At 44.8% G+C, this 18495-nt stretch overlaps 1 protein-coding gene across 1 annotated transcript in view; it reads right to left on the minus strand.

The window, feature by feature from the left end:
- Nucleotides 1-2713: 2713 nt before the first annotated feature.
- LOC311115248 (FSD1-like protein) overlaps nucleotides 2714-18495 on the minus strand; it is a 66651-nt gene continuing 50869 nt past the window's right edge. The window contains exons 13-14 of the mRNA XM_084190444.1: nucleotides 10221-10309; nucleotides 2714-5507 (exon numbers count right to left, since the gene is read on the minus strand). Coding sequence (XP_084046570.1) covers nucleotides 5385-5507; nucleotides 10221-10309 — 212 coding nt within the window. The 3' untranslated portion in view covers nucleotides 2714-5384. The remainder of the gene's footprint in view (nucleotides 5508-10220; nucleotides 10310-18495) is intronic.

Here is an 18495-nt window from a genome sequence, read left to right on the forward strand (position 1 = left end):
ACTACTGTGGTAGAGCAGTAGTAGTGATGCTGAGGTGGTCCACTACTGTGGTAGAGCAGTAGTAGTGATGCTGAGGTGGTCCACTACTGTGGTAGAGCAGTAGTAGTGATGCTGTGCAGCCCGCCACTGATACATTAATATAAGGGAAACACTGATGTTAGATTACTTTTCATTTATGATCAATTGCACTTAGGCTCCATCTCCCATCTCTACTGTCAATCAATCAATCAATCAATTTTATTTTATATAGCCCTTCTTACATCAGCTAATATCTCGAAGTGCTGTACAGAAACCCAGCCTAAAACCCCAAACAGCTAGTAATGCAGGTGTAGAAGCACGGTGGCTAGGAAAAACTCCCTAGAAAGGCAAAACCTAGGAAGAAACCTAGAGAGGAACCAGGCTATGAGGGGTGGCCAGTCCTCTTCTGGCTGTGCCGGGTGGAGATTATAACAGAACCATGCCAAGATGTTCAAAAATGTTCATAAGTGACAAGCATGGTCAAATAATAATCAGGAATAAATCTCAGTTGGCTTTTCATAGCCGATCATTAGAGTTTAAAACAGCAGGTCTGGGACAGGTAGGGGTTCCATAACCGCAGGCAGAACAGTTTAAACTGGAATAGCAGCAAGGCCAGGCGGACTGGGGATAGCAGCATTGTATTTCATGTTAGACACCACTGATGGTAACTTCGACCTTAGAAGTAGCTACATTTAGTGTAATTAAGAGAAATATTACAATTGCCCTGAAATTATTCTGACAAAACAAATCCAGCTAGCTAATTTCTGGATCATACACAAAATGACCAAAATTATGTGGACACCTGCTCGACAAGCATCTCATTCCAAAATCATGGGCATTAATATGGAGTTGGTCCCCCCCTTTGCTGCTATAACAGCCTCCACTCTTCTGGGAAGGCTTTCCACTAGATGTTGGAACATTGCTGCGGGGACTTACTTCCATTCAGCCACAACAGCATTAGTGAGGTCGGGCACTGATGTTGGGCGATTAGGCCTGGCTCGCAGTCGGCGTTCAAATTCATTTCAAAGGTGTTCGATGGGGTTGAGGTCAGGGCTCTGTGCAGGCCAGTCAAGTTCTTCCACACCGATCTCAACATATCATTTCTGTATGGACCTCGCTTTGTGCATGGGGGCATTGTCATGCTGAAACAGGAAAGGGCCTTCCCCAAACTGTTGCCACAAAGTTGGAAGCACAGAATCGTTTAGAATGTCATTGTATGCTGTAGCGTTAAGATTTCCCTTCACTGGAACTAAGGGGCCTGGCCCGAACCATGAAAAACAGCCCCAGACCATTGTTCCTCCTCCACCAAACTTTACAGTTGGCACTATGCATTGGCGCAGGTAGCATTCTCATGGCATCCGCCAAACCCAGATTAGTCCGTTGGACTGCCAGATGGTGAAGCGTGATTCATCACTCCAGAGAACGTGTTTCTACTGCTCCAGAGTCCAATGGTGGAGAGCTTTACACCACTCCAGCCGACGCTTGGCATTGCGCATGGTGATCTTAGGCTTGTGTGCGGCTGCTTGGCAATGGAAACCCATTTCATGAAGCTTCTGAAGAACAGTTATTGTGCTGACGTTGCTTCCAGAAGCAGTTTGGAACTCGGTAGTGAGTGTTACAACCGAGGACACACGATTTTTACACGCTTCAGCACTCGGCCGTCCCGTTCTGTGAGCTTGTGTGGCCTACCACTTCGCGGCTGAGCCGTTGTTGCTCCTAGACGTTTCCACTTCACAATAACAGCACTTACAGTTGACCGGGGCAGCTCTAGCAGGGCAGACATTTGACGAACTGACTTGTTGGAAAGGAGGCATCCTGTGACGGTGCCATGTTGAAAGTCACTGAGCTCTTCAGTACGGGCCATTCTACTGCCAACGTTTGTCTATGGAGATTGCATGGCTGTGTGCTCGAATGTTACACACCTGTCATCAATGGGTGTGGCTGAATTAGAATCCACTAATGTGAAGGAGTGTCCACATACTGCTGTATATATAGTGTAGCATGGGCTCAGCACAGCATTCATGGAATTAACAGAGTCTTAGAACACTTTTATAACGAGATGAAAAAGAAAGCTAGCTGGATAATTATGGTCATAGATCGAACATAAGTGAATGGCATTTTAATTTACCGAAGGCAGTTTTATCTTTGTAGCTTCCTCTCTTGTCAGTGAAGTCGTTTACCATCAGTCACTATGATGTCACATTGCCACCTGCTGGCCTGGAGTGTAAATGGCATTCTGTGATGAAATTTAATGGCAGTAGTAGGCATACAGCAAGACGAGTGACTCATAATGCCACATGGACATACAGCGAATTCAATAACTCTACCATGTGGAAAACATATCAGTTAGAAAAATCATTGCATTTCAACATGTTCGTAAGCTAAAACACAGACACAGAAAATTGATTCACTTTTCAATCAACCCTGCTTCATTACGCTTCATAGATTACAGAGTCAATGATAAAGATAAAGCAACACTTTGCCAGGTTGCCAGGGGTGAAAACAGTTTATTAGAATGATAAAGCAACACTTTGCCAGGTTGCCAGGGGTGAAAACAGTTTATTAGAATGATAAAGCAACACTTTGCCAGGTTGCCAGGGGTGAAAACAGTTTATTAGAATGATAAAGCAACACTTTGCCAGGTTGCCAGGGGTGAAAACAGTTTATTAGAATGATAAAGCAACACTTTGCCAGGTTGCCAGGAGTGAAAACAGTTTATTAGAATGATAAAGCAACACGTTGCCAGGGGTGAAAACAGTTTATTAGAATGATAAAGCAACACGTTGCCAGGTTGCCAGGGGTGGAAACAGTTTATCTGGTGTTCAACGGAGATGAGGAGATATCTAAAGAGTGGTCAAATATCACAAAAAAATATGTAAAGTGTGAATATTACTGAAAAGGTTGGCCCACATGAAAACATCAGGAAATGCCCCTCCAGGGCCCAACACAGAACAACAGCATGGTAGAAAATGAACTAACCAAACATTGAAAAGAGTTCGACCAGTACACATAACGTGATAACGACACACAGAAAAGGGTCAGTTCTCAGTCTAGCTCTAATAATCCAGGTAAATGTGACATAATTCAGCAACGAGACCACTGAGATTATTTAAAAACAAAATCCAAAACTAATTAAAGTATGAAATGTAATGTATGAAAAAAAGAGATCTGTCTGGCTGAATTATTGCAGTGACATCATCCAGACACCAGGAGACAGAATATAAAGTATTCCCCATTTCAATTTCACCTCACTAAAAACAATATTGGGTGGTGGTTTTGACACAATTAGACAGACATCTCATTCCAACTGATGATGACCGTATGTATCAATATAATCATGTATACACGGAGTGTACAAAACATTAGGAACACCTGCTCTTTCCATGACATAGACTGACCAGGTGAATCCAGGTGAAAGCTATGATCCCTTATTGATGTCACTTGTTAAATCCACTTCAATCTGTGTAGATGAAGGGGAAGAGACAGGTTAAAGAAGGATGTTTAAGTCTTGAGACATGGATTGTGTATGTGTTCCATTCAGAGGGTGAACGGGCAAGACAAAAGATTTAAGTGCCTTTGAACGGGGTATGGTAGTAGGTGCCAGACGCACCGGTTTGTGTAAAGAACTGCAACGCTGCTGGGGTTTTCACGCTCAACCGTTTCCCGTGTGTATCAAGAATGGTCCACCACCCAAAGGACATCCAGCCAACTTGACTCATCTGTGGGAATTATTGGAGTTAACTTGGACAGCATCCTTATGGAACGCTTTCGACACCGTGTCCATGCCCCCACGGATTGAGGCTGTTCTGAGGGCAAAAGGAGGCTGCAACTCAACATTAGGAAGGTGTTCTTAATGTTTTGTACACTCAGTGTGTAGTTACATTTTTTTGTCATTTAGCAGACGCTCTTATCCAGAGCGACTTACAGTTAGTGAGCGCATAAATTTTTTCACACTGTATATCACCCTTTTCAAAAAAGGTACCTCATTTAAGAACTGCCGTTTGCGTTTGTGAAGCCATGAGATGAAATTCTAAACCCTTTATAAAGGGGTACAGTAATAGAAGTGTCCTTAATGCCACCCTTTTTCCTAGGGCACTAGTGCACTATCAAGGGAATAGGGTACCATTTGGGGAAGCAGAAGACATGAATAAGAACACACAATTCCCAATGACACAGATCAAACACGCTCCGACGTCCAGGTTGACAGGCTGAGTCCCAATTGCCACCCTAGTCTTTATATAGTGGGCGCGTAGGGCTCTGGTCTAAAGTTGTGCGCTATATATAGCTAATAGGGTGTGATTTGGGACGCCTGCACTCAGCCTGGTCCAACGACTAACAGAACATGTCAGCAGAATAAGAAAACAGCAGAACTACATCATACAGTATCATGCCCTGTTGCAACAGTCCTCCATCATTTAAGTCAACCCTACTTTCACGTACTGTATTTTTTTTTAGTGCAAACCTGCAGTTTTTTTGTTCTGACAAGATATTGTTCAGGGGGTTCAAACCAAAACGAAGCCTCTACGAGAGAGGAAGGAGTTGTAATCCCATTCACTGACACTGCCATGGTCATACACAACATAAAACACACACACACAGAAATATAGGAGTCAATATAGAGCTGTTAAGTAATCAACAGGGTTTCTCGTCATGCCAAAACACACCTTCACACTTCAGAGAGACAGAATGATTTAAAACTCAGCATTCTAACTAAAAAAAAAAGAACAAAAGTGCACTCGTCTATTCCCTGATTAAACGTCTAGCATTCCTGATACAGAATGAGAATCCTATGGATGTTCCATCCCCTAAGAGATCTGGAACATGGTTAAGAGGGTACCACTAACCCTTAATGCTGAAGCTTGGTTATTGTTGCTACTGAAGAGCTACCCTCCTGTAGATTTTCACTCCAACCCATCATTCAGCTTTATCAACCAGCTTATTATTAGAATCGGGTGCGCCAGATTAGGGTTAGTGGAAACCTACAGGACGGCAGCTCTCCAGGAACAGGCTTGGAGAGCCCTGCCCCTATGGAAACCTACAGGACGGCAGCTCTCCAGGAACAGGCTTGGAGAGCCCTGCCCCTAAGAGCTTGATGCTTGACGATTCCGGGTCTGGAGCTGCTTGGTTAAAGGCTGGTTATGTTCCTCCAAGGCTCAGTGTTTCCTCTGCGGCGGGCAGCTCGGTTTGACTGACAGATCAGAAACAGGAAGGGGTGGTACTTGCAAAAGGAACCAGGAAGTCAGAGGTGCGAGTTCAGTTCATCATTGGTTTGCATCAGAAACTGCACCCTATTCCCTTCATAGTGCACTACTTTAGACCAGAAACTGCATAGAGAATAAGGTGCGGTTTCAGACAGTGAGTGTGGGCTACTGGGCCATGCTGTTGAGGCTGCTGTTGGATCCTCCCAGGCCGTTCTCGGTCTTCTGGAAACTCTTGACTGCACTGGGGACCTGCATCCCTGTACTGAGGCTCAGTCCTCCACACCATACCTGGAACAACACAACACACATTGTAAGAACACTATCATCGTCATGATCTGAGACACTGAGGAGTTATGAGACACAGGCTAGGAAACTGCTGCCACTTTATGGCATTGTGAACAGGGCTATGGACTGAACTTAAACCAGTATTCCTCCCTCTTGGTAGGTCAAGGAAGCCACTTGCCTGAACACTGAAAACATGATGGCAAAATATATTTGAGATTCTTCAAAGTAGCCACCCTTTGCCTTTATGACAGCTTTGCACACTCTTGGCATTCTCTCAACCAGCGTCACCTGGAATGCTTTTCCGACAGTCTCGAAGGAGTTCCCACATATGCTGAGCACTTGTTGGCTGCTTTTCCTTCACTCTGCGGTCCGACTCATCCCGAACCATCTCAATTGGGTTGAGGTCGGGTGATTGTGGAGGCCAGGTCATCTGATGCAGCACTCCATCACTCTCCTTCTTGGTCAAATAGCACTTACACAGCCTGGAGGTGTGTTGGGTCATTGTCCTGTTGAAAAACAAATGATAGTCCCACTAAGCGCAAACCAGATGGGATGGCGTATCGCTGCAGAATGCTGTGGTAGTCATGCTGGTTAAGTGTGCCTTGAATTCTAAATAAAATCACAGACAGTGTCACCAGCAAAGCACCCCCACACCATCACACCTCCTCCTCCATGCTTCACGGTGGGAACCACACATGCGGAGATCATCCGTTCACCTACTCTGCGTCTCACAAAGACACAGCGGTTGGAACCAAAAATCTCAAATTTGGTCTCACCAGACCAAAGGACAGATTTCCACCTGCCTAATGTCAATTGCTTGTGTTTCTTTGCCCAAGCAAGTCTCTTCTTCTTATTGGTGTCCTTTAGTAGTGGTTTCTTTGCAGCAATTCGACCATAAAGGCCTGATTCACGCAGTCTCCTCTGAACAGTTGATGTTGAGATGTGTCTGTTACTTGAACTCTGTGAAGCATTTATTTGGGCTACAATTTCTGAGGCTGGTAACTCTAATGAACTTATCCTCTGCAGCAGAGGTAACTCTGGGTCTTCCTTTCCTGTGGCGGTCCTCATGAGAGCCAGTTTTATCATAGCGCTTGATGGTTTTTGCGACTGCACTTGAAGAAACTGTCAAAGTTCTTGAAATGTTCTGGATTGACTGACCTTTGTCTTAAAGTAATGATGGATTGTCATTTCTCTTTGCTTATTTGAGCTGTTCTCGCCATAATATGGACTTGGTCTTTTACCAAATAGGGCTATCTTCTGTATACCACCCCTACCTTGTCACAACACAACTGATTGGCTCAAATGCATTAAGAAGGAAAGAAATTCCACAAATTAACTTTTAAGAAGGCAAACCTGTTAATTGAAATGCATTCCAGGTGACTACCTCATGAAGCTGGTTGAGAGAATGCCAAGAGTGTGCAAAGCTGTCATCAAGGCAAAGGGTGTCTACTTTGAAGAATCTGAAGTATAAAATATATTTGGATTTGTTTAACACTTTTTTGGTTACTACATGATTCGATGTGGGTTATTTCATTGTTTTGATGTCTTCACTATTATTCTACAATGTAGAAAATAGTAAAAATAAAGAAACACCCTGGAATGAGTAGGTGTGTCCAAACCTTTGACTAGTACTGTATGTCTACAGTTTCAGCCCCCCTCAGGTTCTCTGGCAGGCTATTCCAGAGGCTGGGGGGCATAGTAACTAAAGGCTGTATCAAGTTTCAGGAGAAGACACAGATGCAGACAGTGTTGAAGTAACAAAAGTTAATAACAAAAACAAGGGGCAGGCAAACGACAGGACAGGACAGGCAGAGGTCAATAATCCAGGGTGGTGTGACAAGGTACAGAACGGTAGGCAGGCTCAGGGTCAGGGCAGGCTGAATGGTCAAAACTAGAAAACAGGAACTTGAGGAAGACCGGAGCAAGGGGAAAAACGAACTGGCAACAGACAAACAGAGAACACAGGTATAAATACACTGGGGATAATGGGGAAGATGGGCGACACCTGGAGGGGGGTGGAGACAATCACAAAGACAGGTGAAACAGATCAGGGTGTGACATGCTGCCTCTCCATGGTCCTAGGCTTTGGGATAGTTAAAAGGCCAGTGCCAGAGGACCTGAGGGACCTACTGGGTACATAACTTAAAAGCATGTCTAACGTATATTGGGGTGCACAATCTTGGATTGATTTAAAAACCAGTAGAATAATCTTAAAATCAATCAATATATACAGTGGGGAAAAAAAGTATTTAGTCACCAATTGTGCAAGTTCTCCCACTTAAAAAGATGAGAGAGGCCTGTAATTTTCATCATAGGTACACGTCAACTATGACAGACAAATTGAGAAAAGAAAATCCAGAAAATCACATTGTAGGATTTTTAATGAATTTATTTGCAAATTATGGTGGACAATAAGTATTTGGTCACCTACAAACAAGCAAGATTTCTGGCTCTCACAGACCTGTAACTTACCTGTATTAATGGCACCTGTTTGAACTTGTTATCAGTATAAAAGACACCTGTCCACAACCTCAAACAGTCACACTCCAAACTCCACTATGGCCAAGACCAAAGAGCTGTCAAAGGACACCAGAAACAAAATTGTAGACCTGCACCAGGCTGGGAAGACTGAATCTGCAATAGGTAAGCAGCTTGGTTTGAAGAAATCAACTGTGGGAGCAATTATTAGGAAATGGAAGACATACAAGACCACTGATAATCTCCCTCGATCTGGGGTTCCACGCAAGATCTCACCCCGTGGGGTCAAAATGATCACAAGAACGGTGAGCAAAAATCCCAGAACCACACGGGGGGACCTAGTGAATGACCTGCAGAGAGCTGGGACCAAAGTAACAAAGCCTACCATCAGTAACATACTACGCCGCCAGGGACTCAAATCCTGCAGTGCCAGACGTGTCCCCCTGCTTAAGCCAGTACATATCCAGGCCCGTCTGAAGTTTGCTAGAGTGCATTTGGATGATCCAGAAGAGGATTGGGAGAATGTCATATGGTCAGATGAAACCAAAATAGAACTTTTTGGTAAAAACTCAACTCGTCGTGTTCGGAGGACAAAGAATGCTGAGTTGCATCCAAAGAACACCATACCTACTGTGAAGCATGGGGGTGGAAACATCATGCTTTGGGGCTGTTTTTCTGCAAAGGGACCAGGACGACTGATACGTGTAAAGGAAAGAATGAATGGGGCCATGTATCGTGAGATTTTGAGTGAAAACCTCCTTCCATCAGCAAGGGCATTGAAGATGAAACGTGGCTGGGTCTTTCAGCATGACAATGATCCCAAACACACCGCCCGGGCAACAAAGGAGTGGCTTCGTAAGAAGCATCTCAAGGTCCTGGAGTGGCCTAGCCAGTCTCCAGATCTCAACCCCATAGAAAATCTTCGGAGGGAGTTGAAAGTCCGTGTTGCCCAGCGACAGCACCAAAACATCACTGGTCTAGAGGAGATCTGCATGGAGGAATGGGCCAAAATACCAGCAACAGTGTGTGAAAACCTTGTGAAGACTTACAGAAAACGTTTGACCTGTGTCATTGCCAACAAAGGGTATATAACAAAGTATTGAGAAACTTTTGTTATTGACCAAATACTTATTTTCCACCATCATTTTCAAATAAATTCATTAAAAATCCTACAATGTGATTTTCTGGATATTTTTTTCTAAATTTGTCTGTCATAGTTGACGTGTACCTATGATGAAAATTACAGGCCTCTCTCATCTTTTTAAGTGGGAGAACTTGCACAATTGGTGGCTGACTAAATACTTTTTTTCCCCCCACTGTACCATGTTTAGCTGGATCTTCTGGGCTCAGAAGTATACCATTAATTTCCTTTCTGCAATGTTCATTCAACTTCATTCATGAAGCCAGTATGAAAAATAAAATAATGTATGCGCTCACTAACTGGAAGTCGCTCTGGAAAAGAGCGTCTGAATTAAAAAAAAAAATTATAATAAGTTACGCATTTATTACACATCAATAAGCATTTCATGAACCGTTATAACAGGTCACAACCGCATTATTAAAGGTTAATTAAGTATATCAATAGAGTATCCACAGCACATTCATGTTATGCTATGCAAGAGCTCATATTTTGGTGTCTTAATAGATGCACTATTACAATGACATAGTAGTGTCACAAGCGTTTCGCTACACAATAACGTCTGCTAACCATGTGTATGTGACCAATATACAAGAGATTGAAAAATAACAAGTGACAGATCTGTAAAATGTACCCGAGGATCTTCATGCACCATTGACCTCAGTGAGAAGAGAAGGTAAGTCGTTGGCCTATACCGACCAGTGGGGGAAATGGGGCCGGTACAGGCTATACAGTATATCAGCATCATTCCAAAACGTGGTTTGGCCTTTTGGCATATTCACTAACACTGGCATGACAGAAGCACACTTTTGAGAACAGCCAGAATGATGACACTACTATGTCATTGTAATAGTGCATCTATTAAGACACCTAAATATGAGCTCTTGCATAGCATAACATGAATGCGCTAATAATGATGATGATGAAATGCTTATAGATGTGTAATAAATGTGTTACGGATAATGTAGTCAAAGTAACTTTGTTACCTATTGGTTTTATCTAGGTCTTTATGACAGGACAAGTTCTCCGGTACGAAATACAGTTATGAGGGAGTGGCCGTTAGATAAGCGTATCGACGATACGATACTGACAGAACTTACCATGAAGGCTGGTACAACAGGTTGGCTAAACTTAGCCTTGAACGTGTGGATCAACTGCTTGGTTTCAGCGTTGTAGAAGGACAGTTGTCCTGAGGAAGAGAAAACGGTATTAAAGACCAAAGGCATTCCACTGTATCCACTTCGCTTGTTCAAGCGCAGCCTACCTCCCAAATGGTAGCCTGTTCCCTACACAGTGCCCACTACCGGCCACGGGCCCTGGTCAAAAGTAGTGCACTATGTAGGGAGAAAACTAACTACCGTACCACTTCACAAGCACAGAGAGAATGATGGAAATTAGTCATCTGATCCAGAAATGCCTTGTTTATAGTACATTTTACATTTTAGTCATTTAGCAGACGCTCTTATCCAGAGCGACTTACAGGAGCAATTAGGGTTAAGTGCCTTGCTCAAGGGCACATCGACAGATTTTTCACCTAGTCGGCTCGGGGATTAGAACCAGCGACCTTTCGGTTACTGGCACAACGCTCTTAACCACTAAGCCACCTGCCGCCCCATAGTACAGTCACCTGATCCTCTGGGAAGAAGAAAAGCCTTGTTTATAGTCGTCTGTTCTACAGTCATTTCCTGGGGGATGGAGGCCCAGTTTGTAGTAATCTATTCTACAGTAATTTCCTGGTGGAGGGAGATGGCTGAAATCCAATATGGCGGTATCCGATGGCCTATGCATGTGTCACGGGTCACAGTCACCCACGGGATATAGTATCCCCTTTCCGGACTGTAAAACACACCACTTCCTGTACAACAACCTGTAAATCTAACGATGGGTGACCACCTTGTAACTCAGTTGGTGAAACTGTCAACAACTTACAGTACGGGTGTTAAGATCTACCTGGATCCGGCAGTCTTTACCAGGATTTTTGAGCACCAAAGAGCAAGCCCATACAAATATGTTGCAAAATTAAGGTTTTATTTACAAGTGCAGATAGTGAAGGTGAAGATATTTACAAAATGGTTGGGTCCAAAAATAACTTTCTGGTATTGCATTAGACAAAAGACAAAACGTCAAATTGCCCAAACAATCGCACAAAGTAGCAACCAAACGGCTAGAAATGGCATAACACCAGGCCTAGGATGCTCACACAACTGAGAATGAACACGTTACCTTCAAAGCAGTCCTCTCTTATGACAAAGAATGGGCATATATACCCACCGTAACTGGCGCACCCAATTTAGGAGAAAAACCGTAACCAATGAGCACTTTCAACAGGCGCATCAATTGATCATCGTTTTAGACAATGTAAGGAAATCAAATTGACAGACATCGACACAATAAACATACACCACAATTGCTACAGTTACTGGCTGAGCAATACAATGGATAGTTACTGGCTGAGCAATACAATGGATAGTTACTGGCTGAGCAATACAATGGATAGTTACTGGAATATAATAATTAATCAGAGAGGGAGTGTTAGGGGGGAACAAACACTGTGTAAATACCGGTGTTAGGGGGGAAACACTGTGTACATACCGGTGTTAGGGGGGAAACACTGTGTAAATACCGGTGTTAGGGGGGAAACACTGTGTACATACCGGTGTTAGGGGGGAAACACTGTGTACATACCGGTGTTAGGGGGGAAACACTGTGTACATACCGGTGTTAGGGGGGAACAAACACTGTGTACATACCGGTGTTAGGGGGGAAACACTGTGTAAATACCGGTGTTAGGGGGGAACAAACACTGTGTACATACCGGTGTTAGGGGGAAAACACTGTGTACATACCGGTGTTAGGGGGGAACAAACACTGTGTCAACTGCATGAACTTCACAAAAATCATGTGATCAAAGGACTGCAAGTTTCTCCAGTTGCTCTTCCCCAGTAATCTGCACCGCTCGGTGGTGTTGTCAACAAGGCAGCATGGAACAGTAATCTGCACCGCTCGGTGGTGTTGTCAACAAGGCAGCATGGAACAGTAATCTGCACCGCTCGGTGGTGTTGTCAACAAGGCAGCATGGAACAGTAATCTGCACCGCTCTGTGGTGTTGTCAACAAGGCAGCATGGAACAGTAATCTGCACCGCTCGGTGGTGTTGTCAACAAGGCAGCATGGAACAGTCATCATCACCGCTCGGTGGTGTTGTCAACAAGGCAGCATGGAACAGTCATCTGCACCGCTCGGTGGTGTTGTCAACAAGGCAGCATGGAACAGTAATCTGCACCGCTCGGTGGTGTTGTCAACAAGGCAGCATGGAACAGTCATCATCACCGCTCGGTGGTGTTGTCAACAAGGCAGCATGGAACAGTAATCTGCACCGCTCGGTGGTGTTGTCAACAAGGCAGCATGGAACAGTAATCTGCACCGCTCGGTGGTGTTGTCAACAAGGCAGCATGGAACAGTCATCTGCACCGCTCGGTGGTGTTGTCAACAAGGCAGCATGGAACAGTCATCTGCACCGCTCGGTGGTGTTGTCAACAAGGCAGCATGGAACAGTAATCTGCACCGCTCGGTGGTGTTGTCAACAAGGCAGCATGGAACAGTAATCTGCATCGCTCGATGGTGTTGTCAACAAGGCAGCATGGAACAGTAATCTGCACCGCTCGGTGGTGTTGTCAACAAGGCAGCATGGAACAGTCATCTGCACCGCTCGGTGGTGTTGTCAACAAGGCAGCATGGAACAGTCATCTGCACCGCTCGGTGGTGTTGTCAACAAGGCAGCATGGAACAGTCATCTGCACCGCTCGGTGGTGTTGTCAACAAGGCAGCATGGAACAGTCATCTGCACCGCTCGGTGGTGTTGTCAACAAGGCAGCATAGTGCATCATCCAGAAATTTAAAACATCTATTTTCCATAAAATAAATGTAACCATTTTCTAACTATAAAGAACCAAAATATAAACGCAACATGTAAAGTGTTGGTCCCATGTTTCATGAGCTGAAATAAAATACAGTAAAAGGCCACTCTAAAATGTGCAGTTTTGTAACAACACAATGCCACAGATGTCTCAAGTTTTGAGGGAGCGCGCAATTGGCATGCTGACTGCAGGAATGTCTACCAGAGCTGTTGCCAGAGAATTTAATGTTCATTTCACTACCATAAGCCGCCGCCAACATTGTTGAAGAGAATTTGGCAGTGCGTCCAACCGGCCTCACAACAGCAGACCACGTGTAACCACGCCAGCCCAGGACCTCCACATCCAGTTTCTTCACCTGCGGGATCTTCTGAGACCAGCCACCCGGACAGCTGATGAAACTGAGGAGTATTTCTGTCTGTAATAAAGCCCTTTTGTGGGGGGAAAACTCATTCTGATTGGCTGGGCCTGGCTCCCCAGTGGGTGGGCCTGGCTCCCAAGTGGGTGGGCCTATGGCTCCGCCCCTGCCCAGTCATGTGAAATCCATAGATTAGGGCCTAATGAATTTATTTCAATTGACTGATTTCCTTATATGAACTGTAACTCAGTAAAATCGTTGAAAGTGTTGCATGTTGTGTTTATATTTTTGTTTAGTTTTAGCTTTCATTGGGAAGACAGAATTTTTAAAAAAATTAATAGCGATCACTTTGTCATGTTAAAAACACATAATCCTACTGATTACTCCACGTGCTTGATTACGTCACTTTTGTTTTGAGCCAAATTCGCTGTCAGAGCGGGGCACCTGGCTCAAGCCCGGGAGGCAGCTCGGTTCCAAAACGAATGCAATCACTTTTCACCCGGTTCAAACTCCTCCTACTGGGGTCTCCCCCGGGACAGATAAACGAACCCCCTCCTCATTGATTGAAGGCAGGCGAGATCAGGTGGGACGACTCTAGCCAATGAGAGGGCAGATACGCATGTGAACAACAGGCACGACTAGGATGTTTTTCCTCAATAATGCAGGAATGTCACACGCATCCACTTATAGCAGTACATTTGTAAAATCATTACGAAACTTCTACTCGATCAAATAAGCCTCACGTAATTCGACACTGTCTCATAGACCTCCATACAAAAAAATTAGCTTACGTCACGCGGAGAGATCAAATCAAATCAAATTGTATTTGTCACATACACGTGTTTAGCAGATGTTATAGCGGGTGTAGCGAAATGCTTGTGCTTCTAGCTCCGACAGTGCAGTAATATCTAACAAGTAATATCTAACAATTTCACAACATATACCCAATACACACAAAACTGGTAAGGAATGGAATTTAAGAATATATACATATATGGACAAGCAATGACAGAGCGCATGGACTAAGATACAGTAGAATATTATAGAATACAGTATATACATATGAGATGAGTAGTGCAAGATATTTAAACATTATTAAAGTGACTAGTGTTCCATTTCTTAAAGTGGCCAGTGATTTCAATAGGCAGCAGCAGCCTCTAATGTGCTAGTGATGGCTATTTAACAGTCTGATGGCCTTGAGATAGAAGCTGTTTTTCATTCTCTCGGTCCCAGCTTTGATGCACCTGTACTGACCTCGCCTTCTGGATGATAGCGGGGTGAACAGGCCGTGGCTCGGGTGGTTGATGTCCTTGATGAACTTTTTGGCCTTCCTGTGACATCGGGTGCTGTAGGTGTCCTGGAGGGCGGGTAGTTTTCCTCCGGTAATGCGTTCGGCAGACCGCACCACCCTCTGGAGAGCCCTGCGGTTGCGGGCGGTGCAGTTGCCGTACCAGGCGGTGATACAGCCCGACAGGATGCTCTCAATTGTGCATCTGTAAAAGTTTGTGAGGGTTTTAGTTGCCAAGCCACATTTCTTCAGCCTCCTGAGGTTGAAGAGGCTTTGTTGCGCCTTCTTCACCACACTGTCTGCGTGGGTGGACCATTTCAGTTTGTCGGTGATGTGTACGCCAAGGAACTTGAAGCTTTCCACCTTCTCCACTGCGGTCCCGTCGATGTGGATAGGGGGGGTGCACCCTCTACTGTTTCCTGAAGTCCACGATTATCTCCTTTGTTTTGTTGACGTTGAGTGAGAGGTTATTTTCCTGGCACCACACTCCCAGAGCACTCACCTCCTCCATGTAGGCGGTCTCGTCATTGTTGGTAATCAAGCCTACTACTGTTGTGTCGTCTGCAAACTTGATGATTGAGTTGGAGGCGTGCTTGGCCAAGCAGTCATGGGTGAACAGTGAGTACAGGAGGGGGCTTAGTACGCACCCTTGTGGGGCCCCAGTGTTGAGGATCAGCGAAGTGGAGATGTTGTTTCCTACCTTCACCACCTGGGGTCGGCCCGTCAGGAAGTCCAGGACCCAGTTGCACAGGGCGCGGTTCAGACCCAGGGCCTCGAGCTTAATGATGAGCTTGGAGGGTACTATGGTGTTGAATGCTGAGCTATAGTCAATGAACAGCATTCTTACATAGGTATTCCTCTTGTCCAGATGGGATAGGGCAGTGTGCAGTGTGATGGCGATTGCATCGTCTGTGGATCTATTGGGGCGGTAAGCAAATTGAAGTGGGTCTAGGGTGACAGGTAAGGTAGAGGTGATATGATCCTTGACTAGCCTCTCAAAGCACTTCATGATGACAGAGGTGAGTGCTATGGGGCGATAGTCATTTAGTTCAGTTACCTTTGCTTTCTTGGGTACAGGAACAATGGTGGCCATCTTGAAGCATGTGGGAACAGCAGACTGGGAAGGGAGAGATTGAATATGTCCGTAAACACACCAGCCAGCTGGTCTGCGCATGCTCTGAGGACGCGGCTAGGGATGCTGTCTGGGCCGGCAGCCTTGCGGGGGTTAACATGCTTAAATGTCTTAATCACGTCGGCCACGGAGAAGGAGAGGCCACAGCCCTTGGTAGTGGGCCTCGTCGGTGGCACTGTGTTATCCTCAAAGCGGGCGAACAAGGTGTTTAGCTTGTCTGGAAGCGAGACGTCGGTGTCGGTGACGTGGCTGGTTTTCCTTTTGTAGTCCATGATTGTCTGTATACCCTGCCACATACATCTCGTGTCTCTATACTGATGTTTTGCCAGTTTAATTGCCTTGCTGAGTGAGTAGCTACACTGTTTGTATTCTGCCATATTCCCAGTCACCTTACCATGGTTAAATGCGGTGGTTTTTGCTTTCAGTTTTGCGCGAATGCTGCTTATATCTATCCATGGTTTCTGGTTAGGGTAGGTTTTAATAGTCACAGTGGGCACAACATCACCTATACACTTCCTGATAAACTCAGTCACCGTTTTCAGTGTATTCTATAATAATAATAATAATAATATGCCATTTAGCAGACGCTTTTATCCAAAGCGACTTACAGTCATGCGTGCATACATTTTTTATGTATGGGTGGTCCCGGGGATCGAACCCACTACCTTGGCGTTACAAGCGCCGTGCTCTACCAGCTGAGTTACAGTCGTCCAAATTATTTTCGCAAGCTACCTGGAACATATCCCAGTCCGCGTGATGAAAACAATCTTGAAGCGTGGATTCCGATTGGTCAGACCAGCGTTGAATAGTCCTTAGTACGGGTACTTCCTGTTTGCGTTTCTGCCTATAGGAAGGGAGGAGCAAAATGGAGTCGTGGTCAGATTTGCCGAAAGGAGGGCGGGGGAGGGCCTTATAACCATCCCGGAAGTTCGAATAGCAATGGTTTAGCAGTGCAAGTACAACAGTCGATATGTTGATAGAACTTCGGCAGCCTAGTCCTCAAATTTGCTTTGTTAAATAATAAATTCAGCCTCAGGATATGTGATTCCCAGTTTGCATAAAGTCCAGTGAAGTTCTTTTAGGGCCGTCGTGGTATCGGATTGAGGGGGGATATACACGGCCGTGACTATAACCAAATAAAATTATCTTGGGAGATAATACGGTCGGCATTTGATTGTGAGGTATTCTAGGTCGGTGAACAAAAGGACTCGAGTTCCTGTATGTTACTACAATTACACCATGAGTTGTTAATCATGAAACACACACCTCTGCCCTTCTGCTTCCCGGAGAGATATTTATTCCTGTCTGCGCGATGAACTGAGAACCCATCTGGCTGGACCGATTTCGACAGAATATCCTAAAAGAGCCATGTTTCCGTGAAACAAAGTATGTTACAGGCCTTGATGTCTCTCTGGAAAGAAATCCTTGCCCGGAGCTCGTCGACCTTGTTAACCAGAGACTGAACATTAGCGAGTAGTATACTTGGAAGCGGTGGGTGGTGTGCGCGCCTCCTAAGTCGAACCAGCAGGCCGCTCCGAGTGCCTCTCCTCCGCCGGCAATGATTTGGGTCAGCCGCTGGAATCAGTTCAGTTGCCCTGGGGAGAGCAAACAAAGGATCTGCTTCGGGAAAGTCGTATTTGTGGTCGTAATGCTGGTGAGTTACCGCCGCTCTGATATCCAATAGTTTTCCCCGGCTGTATGTAATGATGCAAAACACTTTCTGAGCTAATAATGTAAAAAATAATACATAAAAAAACAAAATACTGCAAAGTTTCCTAAGAGCTAGTCGCGAGGCCGCCATCTTCGTCGGCGCCAGGTACAATTGTCCTTTTGGGCGGAGTAAATCCTCTAGCTTCGCCTCTTCATCTCTGGCGCCCGACACCGACGGAGCTCTCAATCAAACAGGTATTGTAATTTGTGAAAGATGTAAAATAAAGCACATTATTTATCTGTATTGTCGTTAACAGCACAAACAAATGGTGCACTCAGTTTAATGTAATAGCAGTAATGGAGTTTATAGAAATGGAAATGTTTGTACTTGGCGCGCATAGGGAATGGAGAATGGTGGTTCAATGTGACGAGAGTGCCGAAGAGAGCTCGCCACAGTAGAATAACATTTATGGATCAAGGACTACCCTGTCCACTGCCAGATGGATATTTCATGTAATTGGACCTACTGTATGGCTCTATTAACACACCTAGAGAAATGAAGCAGCTATAAGCTTTACAAAAAATGACTCCCAAGGAGTCCTACTTCATTTATACAAGTCTTCTTCAGCCCAGCAGCACCCACTAACAAGTAATGTGCTTTTGACTTTACAGAGACCACTCACTGTAACTCGCTCTGTATTAAAGTGTGTGCTAAATGAGCAAAATCTAATTATAAACTGGGTGGTTCGAGCCCTGAATGCTGATTGGCTGAAAGCCATGGTACAGTTCATTCAGAAAGTACTCAGTCTGACTTTTTCCACATTTTGTTACGTTAAACCTTATTCTAAAATGGTTTAAATCGTTTTTTTCCCTCATCAATGTACACACAATACCCAATAAAAACAGGAATATCACATTTACATAAGTATTCAGACCCTTTACTCAGTACGTTGTTGAAGCACCTTTGGCAGCGATTACAGCCTCGAGTCTTCTTGGGTATGACGCTACAAGCTTGGCACACCTGTATTTGGGGA

The sequence above is a fragment of the Coregonus lavaretus genome (assembly GCF_964263955.1).
Source record: "Coregonus lavaretus genome assembly, contig: HAP1_SCAFFOLD_1284, whole genome shotgun sequence".
In the NCBI taxonomy this organism is placed as follows: Eukaryota; Metazoa; Chordata; class Actinopteri; order Salmoniformes; family Salmonidae; genus Coregonus; species Coregonus lavaretus.